At 34.9% G+C, this 11,486-nt stretch overlaps 1 protein-coding gene across 2 annotated transcripts in view; it reads left to right on the top strand.

The window, feature by feature from the left end:
* LOC134855295 (neuronal acetylcholine receptor subunit beta-3-like) overlaps positions 1-11,216 on the top strand; it is a 47,179-nt gene extending 35,963 nt beyond the window's left edge. For both annotated transcript variants that reach the window (XM_063871780.1, XM_063871779.1), the window contains exons 4-8: positions 4,776-4,979; positions 5,899-6,013; positions 9,708-9,843; positions 10,170-10,326; positions 10,682-11,216. In XM_063871780.1, the coding sequence (XP_063727850.1) occupies positions 4,776-4,979; positions 5,899-6,013; positions 9,708-9,843; positions 10,170-10,326; positions 10,682-11,058 (989 nt within the window). In that variant the 3' untranslated portion in view covers positions 11,059-11,216. The remainder of the gene's footprint in view (positions 1-4,775; positions 4,980-5,898; positions 6,014-9,707; positions 9,844-10,169; positions 10,327-10,681) is intronic.
* The last annotated feature ends 270 nt before the right edge of the window (positions 11,217-11,486 follow it).

Below are 11,486 nucleotides of genomic sequence, written 5' to 3'. Positions count from 1 at the left end.
ATAATTAGTAGGAAATCACAATAAAATGGTTTTTTTTCCGCGTTATTTTTGTTTCGCGTGTCGTGCAAAATTTTGCAAGAGTTTCTGCACTTATCAAGTAATAAATGCGGAAATTTTGTAAACCGAGTGTACGGCCTAATCCATTTCTAAACTTAAACTCAAATTGCAAAAAGATTCCGTTAAGCTTCTCCCCCACCCCTAACGTTTGCCCCTTTGCTCCCATTCAATCCCCCTTACGTTTCCCCCTTTGCTCCCCTCCCCTCCCCCACTACTGAACCCTCCACCCGCCGACCCACTGAGCCCCCCCCCCTACCACCTGAACAGCCCCACCTGAACACAACCCCCCCCCACACACACACACACATGAACACAACCCCCCGCCCCCGCCACCTTGGTTTTGTAAACGGAAAAACGCTAGAGAGGTATTGGAAGGGGGATTAGTCCACCTCCAACTTTACCCCCCACCCCTCAAAGTTTTCTGGTAATTTAACAAAATTGTTGAAAGGAAAAAAATTCAGTTTTTGAGTAACATAAAAAATATATCATAGGTAGGCAGAAAAAAATCAATTGAACAAAAGGTAACCAACGTAACCAACTTTAGTTTAATAAGTAGAAAAGACTTTATGTGTGTTGAAATTCGCGTCTCATTAAGGTGGGAAAAAATCGATTATATTTTATTTTCCTTGTCAGTATCCACAAAAGTGAAAAAAAAATCGATTATAATGGATGAAAAAAGGATTTTGTTGCCTCGAAAAATAGTAATATTTTAATCCATTTTAATTGATAATAATCAATTTGTTTTCACTTTTGTCGACACTGACAACAAAACTCAATTATAATTGATTTTTAATCATGGAACTCCAATGCGGGTATACTTGTTAGTTCATTGTTTTCGCATAATCGTTTTGTAAAAATTGAGTTTTTGTCCAAAAACCCTAAAAATTTTTTCTGATTCGGCATGAAAAAAAAATACAAATCTCTTAACGAGTTTTATATCACAGGCAACCAAGTGCATCAAAAAGTTTCTCTTTGAATGCTCGTTTTTGAGCCATTGTTTCTAGTTCTCTAAATGTATTCACCAAATCTAATTGGTCCCTCTAGATCTAAATGGTCTTTATAACCCGTTTGGTATGCTCGATAGCATACTTTCAACTACTATCAATGTCTATCTGAAATAATCATTAAATTCTAATATGCCATAAGGAACTAAATAAATCTAACGGATATTCAAAGCAATTTTGAAGTTCCCTGGGAATGATGTAAGGTTTATCAGTTCCAGGGAATTATCATTTACCCAACCTTGCTATCAAAGCGTTCGTATGGTAATCGTTTGATCTGTAGTGAGCAATGAACTTTAAAATACACTAATAAACCAAGGCAAGATATTAGGCACGTTCATAAAAAGATAGTACAACGTTTTCTGTTTTTTCAAAATAGAAATAATTTTATCTTTTTTCCTGGTCAGCACTTCAAACTATGAAAAAAAAATTGTTATCCGATCAAATTATCGACCTGTTTTGAGCATTTTGAAGCTGTTTTTACATTAATTTAGCTTCAATTTATGTGAGCTTTTCATGGTTTCTTTTTTACATTGAAAAGAAACTAATTTTCCCTAAGTGAATTTTATTTTACAAAAACAAAATAAACATCAAGCTGTTCAGCTCTTTAAAGACAACAGGTGCTGGCTTGGTCTTCGAGTAAGGCCCGTACAGAATTCCCCAACATGGCTCATTCGCTTTTAAAAAATTAAGAACTCTATGACTACCCGGGTTGACCAAAATGTGCAAGTATACGTCGCACTATGCATGGTTCCATGCAAGCCATGAAAACTTGCCGGAGTAGTTTTATGTTCAAGAAGCAACTTATGACTGGAGGACTTCATGTTAGACAACATATGATTGCTATCGAAATATGTGTGAGGCGACGTATGATTATCAGGAAAACATTTATGGCGTTATATTTGGTTACCATGTAACCCTAAATAGAAACTGAGAAATCAAATTTAATCAATATTCTCGTGGGCTTCAAAGACGTTTGTAGTAAAAATATTTTTACGCATTCAGAGAGAATTTGCAGTTCTCAAGCCAACCGAACAATTATCCGATTCCGATGTAGAATAGTTTACCCGATAAGGAAGAAAACTGTACTCGATGACGCCGGCATAACTAATGAACGTTGAAAAACCTTTTCATATAACCGTCTTAAGCAAAACGTCTTAAGCATTTCATATATTCTCGAATCATTTCTTGTGAAACACGAAACATTATTAAAACAAGCACAACATGAAGATTAAGAAAAAAATCCAACACAGATGCAAAGCGGAGCTCCGCATCTCTTGCGATACAACCAAAGCGAAGCGTAAAAATACACGCTATAAAACATAAATGACAGTTGCAAGAAGTTATAAACGCAAGAAAACAGACAAAAACTGAAATATTTTTAAACCAATTTCAACGCTCGAGTTTAAAGAAAAAACTTATGCAATTAGAGCTTTTGGATTTTCACGAACAATTTGTGATTGGTGTTGTTTTGATACCCATTAGATAAAAATTTTTCTTGCTCAGGGAAATCTGAAATTTTGTTCTACTTTCGAAACTAGAAAACGATCACATTTTTACCAATTTTAACATTTTCCTAATTGAAAAGCTCAACTAAATTTTAGCATATGCACATTGCTTTGCACTTTTAAGAAGGTTTTGACCATACAATCCGTATTTTTTTGGCAAGCCCCCCCCCCCCCACCCTCAAAACAATTGAATACTTGAAGCTAGAGGATTATTCAAGACCACAGGGGAGTTGGACGTCTTTCCAAAAATTTCCCTTTTTAAAAATCAGTAGATTAGTTTGCAAAAAATGCCGACATTCTTTGAGCAGAAAACACTGTAGCAAAAAATTGCTTGTATACATTTTTAAAATTTTTAAGTCTCCCTTGAAGTTACAATCACTTGCAAGCAGCATCATATTTGCCAACAGCACATGAAAAATCTGTGATTTTGCATCAGAGTTTACTTTGTTTTGCTTGTGTGTTTTATTTTAAGTAACGGGGATTTCCTATGGGAAAGTAGTTTTCATACAATGCACTTTATATGCTGCCACGTGTGATTTGCACGGTGAAAAAAAATCTCGGTGAAATAATTTGCACGGTGAAATAATAAAAGCGTAACGTGTACTAAAGATAAGTGTTCTGATTTTTTTCGTCATTTCAACACTGTTTTCACGTTTTTCAGGAATTTGCCATGAAAATTCTCTTGCATACATAACTCAATATATGTTGTGACGTATGATTAACATGATGAGAAGTTTTCATATCTTACGAGCAGCTTGCATAATGATGATAAATTGTTTTAATTCTAATTTAGTTAAACAAAAATCAATTTTGAGTGTTTGCTAAACAAACGAATGCTCTCTCCATGGTTGGTCATTTTTCATACATAGCATGAATCAATGTGTATGGTTGCGCAATATTTTTTCCTGGCAAATCGGGTATAATTCGACAAAATTGAAATATTGGTTTTAGATGACTAACATTTTACAGTTAAAGAACAAAAAATTTGTAAAATGTCTGGCTGGACATCAAACAATGCTTCGTCATTTTTTCTGTGTATAACTGATTCTGAACTGTGTTTCAGCTTATATTTGTGCATGCCAAAAATTAGTTAGTCATTCAATTGCTAAATGTATGATTGAATCATACGATTGCCATACCATATGTCTGTCCGAGAAAAATCATTTTGTAAGTATCCTAGGCAAAAGATTTGAATCGCTAGCAGATATTGTTGTCAAATTCTACGGAATTAATACGGAAAGTCCTCCCTGTTTCAGCATTCTACCATGGAGCAGCCCGTGTTGACCTCGTAGGGATAGTCAGCCCTGATGAAGCAATATACTTTGAATCAGAACTCCAAATGTACTGGTCTTGGATAATTGGCCACTGATCAGGGCCTGAAACAGCGATAGAAGTTTTATCTATAGTGCAGCATTTAATCATAGATCAGTGTAACGATGGTTTTCCAAGTTAATGCTGATTCAGAGATAATTAAGAGCTAACTCCGAAACTCTTTGCTCTTTCAGAGATGGTTCTGCATTTTTTTCAGAGCTGAGACTTTCAGCGCTAATTCAGAGTTTATTCAGCACTAATTCCGATTTTCATCTAATTTTTTGTCCTAGTCATGGATAAGCGGCCACTGATCAGGGTATGAAACCGCGATTAACATTTTTATAAGTTGCAGCACTAATTTAGCATAGATACTTCAGGCTAATTCTACGAAAAGGTTGCCGTTTTAGAAATGATTCAGCGCTGATTCAGACCTACGACTTTCAGCACTGATTAAAAGACAAATTAGAGCAAATATCGAAGAAATTTATCAAGTTATTTTTCTGATCAAAATCATGGCCTGAAACAGAAAGAAATATCGCAGCGAAGTAAGCCCGAATCAATTTTGGTGCATGGAGGTCAATCTGGGTTGTTTTCTCTTTTTTTCGGGTCGGGGCAAAAATGTGTCAGCCTTAGGCAACAATTAGGGATATCGGTGTGCCTTGGTCGGCCAACCCTAAGACTGAGAGACCGAGAAACTCTTGCTTGCAAAAGTTTTCGAAGTTTCAGAGATCTTTTGTTGGATCTCTTTCACTCTTCTCTCCCTTTGGTAGCTTGTAACGAATTTACAATGAACAAAAATCAACGGTCAAGCATCTGTGAATTTTGTACCTAGAAAAGAAACCCCCCTTTTGCGAAGGAGGGGGGTATAGTTACAGATAACGTTTTTTTTGTATTTTAGCTATCCAAAGTGCAGTTCAGATTTACTTCGACGGCTACGACAAACAAGCCATCTGGTCTTCTGGTTACGTCATAGCCAAGTCGACGGTCATTTCAGCTGTGAACACATGTCACTTTGATGTCACCTACTTCCCGTTCGATAGTCACGTGTGTGAATTGGAGTTCATACCTATGATTACTCACAACGACATCTTCTATCTTTACTGTGGGTACAAAAAAGGATTACGTAACAAAAAGTAGCCAAGTCTTTTAAGTATAGACGTCATAAAGTAGACAAATAAAACAATAACCAATAAGAGTTGAGAAAAGAAAACAAACTTAGCAAAAATATAATTTTTAATTTTTAATTTTCCAAGTATGCTTTCTGTTCTCGATTCTGATTGGTTAAAATAGTTTACGTCTACTTCTCGGCGAGTGTGAAAGAAAATTTGTCTACTTTTTGACATAAGTTTACAAAAATTCCCTTGTAATCGAATCCATCTTACGTTATCGTTTTGGAGTAACCTAACGGTTTTCCAAAATTTAAGTAATAAAGTGCTCAATTTTTTTGACGCTGTTTGTTTTCAAATTAAAGATTTCTGGTTTTCTGAAAATCTGAATTTTTGCAGTGTTTTGCAATTCCCATAGCGCTTTGTCATTTTAAAGCCAAATGTTTTTTCCATATTTTTAGTTTCAAGGATTCTCGCAGTCGAGTCTTAAACTTATTTGTTCACATTTCCCAGTTTTTGGCGCTGATGATTTTAGACAGGTTGTTGCTGTGAGCGTCAAAAACACATAAAGAGCAATATTGCTAAATTTTAAGTAGACCAAATTGAATTTTCTAGCTCTCTCAAAACAAAATACAAAAAATGATTTTGCCTTGCTTTAAAATAAGTGCTAATACATTCCTGACCCGCAGGCTGCCTATGATTCAATATGTTAGTCAATAATGTCCGAAAAAATGTTTCAAAGCTTGAGCTTACTTAAAATCAAACTCGAAATCTGAAAGAAAGAACAAAACAATCCATTTCTTGTAATGTTTCAATCTCATGTTTTCGCTATATTTTCGATAAAATGCACGTTCTGATTAAATGATTTTTTTCAGAGTTTCTCTTTTTCTGTAACAAATGCGAATATTGTTTCAGTGGTGGACGAGTATTTAGACCTGGCTAACTACCGCACGAGTGAGCAATGGGAAATTGTGACACCTGTAAAAGCCGAGGCTTTCACTGATGCATACAGACATGGAGGCTCATCCAGGTTTGAAATTGACTTAAATTCTAATTTTTTTTAAAAAAAAGTTGATCCACGATTAAAAATCTGGTGCTATTCAATTGATAGGGCTTGATATGAAATACGACCAAAAAAAGTCGCCACTTGACCTTTAATTACTTCAAAAGTGACATTTTTGCAATTTCACACAAATAGTTTGTAAAAAAAGCTTGTTATGCATTAATACTTCTGCTGATTGTGTAATTGCATTTTACTATAAATGCAGTTTTTGATGATAAAAAATATACATAATCAGTTATTCCAGATAAAGATGAAAGTTTACAAAACATCTAACTGAGTGGACATTATTTGAAAAAAAAACTATGTACTTTTTGCGAAAAATGCGGGTCACTCTCCTATTAATTGTTATAAATTTAATGTCAGATCAATTATTTTCTGCGAATTCCAGATTTGATCTGAATTCGTTGACCCAATAATTAAAAAAATGATTGCTTGGAAAAAAAGACGCATTTTAACCACTATTTGCACGTAACTATAATGGTGTATTGTTTGATTTGAAAAAAAAACGATAAAAGTTAGAAGAAAAAAAACCTAAACAATTTCAAGGAAATGTAATGCAAAGCACAAAATGAACGTTTCAGCGTATAGTTATACAGTCATTCGAACAACTAGTATGCCTCATTTCACTCTGGAAAATTTCTGAAACAGTTTAAAAAGTAGAAAGCGTTAATAGGACGATTAACAGCGCGCGTTAAGTTTTAAATAGCCAATTTTAAAACTTCATAACACAACCAAAAAAAATACAGCTTACAAACTGATTAATAAATGGGCACAGGGCATCGATAGTTTTGAGATTTTTCAAAAGTTGAATCGAAAGTGGCGTTTAATCTAAATAAATATTTATAAACAATGTCTGTTTATATTTTTCTGCTATGAAAGAATTGCTTTTTGAAACTGTTTTTGAAGACATTTTGATGTTGTACTTTTCTGCCTCAACGTTTTGCCGGTCAAATGAAAGCATTATTGAAACAAAACTGCTCGTATCAGGGCGAAGCCGTGAATGTTTCGAGTGCCCATTATGATTTATGGAGCAGTAAAAACATTAAAAATTAAATGAAAGAAAAAAAATGACAATTTCTTTTTTCTAAAATTGATTTTTTTTTAAATTATCCACCCACAGGCCATAAAAAGCGCAAAAGGATAAACTTCGATCCTTGTAGCCAATCAATTATGGCGTCTTTCAATTAATTTGGAACAATTTCTAAGACGGATTAACTCTCCGCTTACGCGTTAATAGCGCAAAGTATTTCGCTTGTTAATCTTCGGAAATTGGCCAAAATGGCAATTTTTAAACCCCCGTAACTTCACGAAAAAAAATCACAGGTGAAATTTCTTTTCAAATTTGAGCTCAAAACAACAATGTTTTTTGCCTTTAAATGATATAAATTAAATTCCGTCAAAACTGGTTAGTAAAAAATTCGAAACTTGTCTGAAGAAAAAAAACCCACGCCGAGCACAAATATTCCGTTACTTTCGTATCGAAAGTCGGAACAATAATTCAAACTTATAATTCTGAGATTGAAGCTGGACAAAAACGTTATAAGTAAACCTTTCAAGTGCGTTTTGAGTAAACCAATTTAAGGCAATTTCAAATTTGAAAATGCTTTTTCTTTCACTGGAAAATGCTCATTGTATTTTTTTATTCTATGCTAATGAGGTGACATTTTTCTTTTTTCACAACCAGTGTTCATCGCCAGCTTAAGCTAACCAAACAGGGAAAGGAAAGGATTTGATTTGCAAATTGTTTTTCACATACATTTTTTGGAAAAACTGTCTACTCTTTAAATAAAAAAATGAAGAATTACGCTCTTCTTTTCAATCCAATTTGATGTTTGAAAATTTTTGACGTAACTGTCGCTTTCATTGTAAAGTTACGATGCCCTGGAAAAGTATTTGACCTATGATCAGTTTTGTAAGACTGAAAGGTTTCAAAAAACGATTTTTTCCGACTTTCGATACGAAAATGACGGAATGTTTGTGCTCGGGGTAGGTTTTTTTTTCTTCAGACAAATTTCGACTTTTTAACTAGCCATTTTTTACAGAAGTTTTTTTAATCATTCAAAAGGTATTGTTGTACTGAGCTTAAATTTGAAACGGTATTTCACCTGTGAGCTTTGTTCGTCAAATTATGGGGGTTTAAAGACTGCCATTTTGGCCAACTTGGGAAAATTAACGCGCGAAATATTTCGCGCTATTAACGCGTAAGCGGAGAGTTAATCCCGCTTATAAATCGTACCAAATTGTCTGAAGGAAGCTTATTTGCCATAATTGATTTGTTACTAGGAGTGAAATCTATCCTTTTGTACTTTATATGGCGTGTGGGGGATGATTTTTATAAAAAAATTTCAAATTGTAGAACAATTTTTTTCCATTTTGTTTTATTTCATTAAATTTTTTAATGTTATCACTGCTCCATAAACATTAAAAGGCAGTCGGAACATTCAGGGCTTCGCCCTGATACGAGCAGTCTTGTTGCTATTTTGGAATGATTCTTTAAACATGATATCGTTCGATGTTTACAATTAGTTTGGCTGAAAACCTCGGCCAATCTGAATTAAAGCCAGCAATATAGTCTCTGAGCCTGAAAACTGAAGCTTGGTCTCTATGGAAGTGTGAATGGAATCTGTAAAAAGATAACTTTTGGTTTTTCCAACCGTTTTTTTGAACTCATTACAAATTGAACCGAGGCATGCTTTCTGGTTTATTTATTACCCTTATTTATGCAGAATATACTACTTTTTTGTTAAATAGCGTGTGGGGGAGATAATTTAAAAAAAATTGGTCTTTTTTTATTTTCTTCAATGTTTTCAGGCACACACTACTCCATAGACAGTATAAGGCAGTTGAAACATTCAGTGCTTCGCCCTGATACCAACAATCTTGACATTTTGGAACCAAATCTCCAATCTCATCCTCGAAAATTCAAATAAAAGTAGCTCTTTTATGTTTAGACACTTTATTCAAATTCAGTAGCGGGTTTTTCGGACCTTTCTTTCCAAGAGATTCGAAACTCTGGCTTCCCAAAAAGTCCTGCTTTTGTACTTTTTCGGATTTCCCATTTTGGCTTAGCGGGTTTTTCGGACGCTTCTTCCTAAAAGATTCGAAAGCCTGGCTTCCCAAAAGGTCCTCCTTTTGTACAGCTTTCAGATTTCCCTTTTTAGTTGGCTGTACCTAAAGTTATTCTGAAGGCGCTTTTCGCACCACTATATACTAATTTTGAATGGGGAGAGCGCGCCAAATATGCGTAACTTTTTTGTCAAAATTGCCCCAAAAAGTGTCTAAAAACGTCGTTTTGGCCTCTTTTTTCAAAAATTTGCCTGCAGTCCATTAAATTTAGCCAAAACAGGGTTTTTAGTACCTGAGATAGCTCGGAATATCTATTTTCTCGACCGTTGAAAAAATGGCCGACAAAATTTACGAAAATTCGCCCATCTTCGAGAAAATCTTCGCCGCTGCTCACATTTACACATTCGCCCTTGCTCACATTTGCTCACAACATTAAAAGAAATAATTCATTTTTTTAAACTTAAGCCATTGAGGTTGTAACCAAAATTACATTACTGCTACACGTTTAATTCTAGTCCACGAAACGCGAATTAATTTTGTGGAGCTTACATTTTTCAAACCACATGCAATTTTGGTTGTCTGAATTTCATTCTAGGTACACAATTCTGCGCTACAGTGTGACCTTGAAAAGAAGACCTCACTTCTACATGATGGTGTTGGTGTACCCCATAGTAACCATCTACATCTTCTCCGGTCTCACTTTTCTAGTACCTCCCGGATGTGGCGAAAAGGTGCGCCACTTTTTAGTCAAAAAACTGGCTACTAAGACTCTTTGTGCATTTCTGCTGAATCATCATGAAAAGAATATAGTTGAAGTTCTATCTACATAAAAGTTTCAAAAGCAAATCAAAAACCAAAAATGCTAAACAAAATTATTTTAAACTGTTTTCCGAGGTTGCCTTTTTATCATCCTCTATTTTGACTTAAAATTTTGTCAAAGTTGGTAAATTGCTTCTTTTAAAAATAAGGTACATGTCCTTATTTTTTGCAACCAACGCCCTTAATCTGAAATATTCGAAATTTTCAACAAAATAATTTCTGAATATATTTTTTTCAGGTGTCGTTTGCGATTACCATTCTGCTGGCGCAGATTGTGGCATACAGTTCTCTGAGTCAGATATTCCCCAGGAGTTCCGACTCCTTTCCCATCCTCATTGACTTCGCCAGTAACGTCACAGTGCACGTCGGACTTCTCTGCTGCGTCGCCATCTACGGTACGGAGAAATGAGGGGGTGGAATTTTGAGCTAGCTGTTTAGTTTTTAAACTAAGCAGTCACATATTTGACTATGATTTTTCATTACAGGTACCTGCACAAAATCCCCATCCATCGCCATTATACCCAGCCCCCCTCCCCCCGCCCACACACACGCTCACACAAAACATATGTTACATATCTGTACTATGCATACTTTGCTCATTTCATGTCTATCAACTTGTTCATTTCATAGTGTTTTTTTGGATCTAATTAAGAAAAATCTTTTAAAAAGATCAAATTAACTAAAAAGAGGGACATAAACTGATGTAGCAATCAATTATTTTATGATTTTTCAATTATTTGTAATTTTTAGCAGTGACTCTACACCACAGTAAGTCAAAATGTATGATGGGACCTAAACTTCAAAGAATTGCCCGCTCCGACTGGGTACGATTCATTGGTGTTGAGACATTTTCATCCGCTCAGAAACTCATTTCGAATTCCGAACCTGAAAATGGAAAGAAGGATGTTTTTCAAGACACCGCAGAGGATTGCAACGGAATTAATAAAATGAATTTGCGGAATGCTTCCGCGGGGATTGAACACCAGACCTCTGATGTGTTAGATAAAAAGGAGATGAAGCTTCTTTGGCAGCATTTGGCGGTTTTAGTTGACAGAGTTATGCTGATACTTCATGCTCTATGTGTTTTGTGTGTGTTGACTTACTACAAACTGAAAATTTCCCGTTGATTATCAGACGACAAATTCTGAAAAAGTGCACTCGAATTTAGACGAATAGAAGGTTAAATTAAAACAATTTGGCGATAAGCATCCTAATCTCAATGCAGTTTTCATTGCACTTTCATCAATTCATATAAATCTTGTAGAATAGCCCTTTGTTTGATTTTAAAAAAAATGATGGTTTTTAATTACGATTTTCATTTTTTTAAACAAATTGTTCGGTTCCTTACCAGCCAGCTCAATCAATGAACGCTTTCAATTTTTTTTATGAATGCAAAAAGTTAACCTTTGCCAGCATGATATAGTTCATGAATTAAAGTTTCTAGTCAAATTTAATCTTGAAAAGCCAAGAAGCCAAAAGCATTTTAACGAAAAAACTTTGCCATAAGACTACCGGAAAGTTCATACGTAACTCATCAAAGCAAATTGACTGATAT

This window comes from Symsagittifera roscoffensis, chromosome 10 (genome assembly GCF_963678635.1).
Source record: "Symsagittifera roscoffensis chromosome 10, txSymRosc1.1, whole genome shotgun sequence".
Classification (NCBI taxonomy): Eukaryota; Metazoa; Xenacoelomorpha; order Acoela; family Convolutidae; genus Symsagittifera; species Symsagittifera roscoffensis.
Note: the sequence above shows the minus strand (reverse complement) of the source record. Positions and strands in the feature narration are given on the sequence as shown.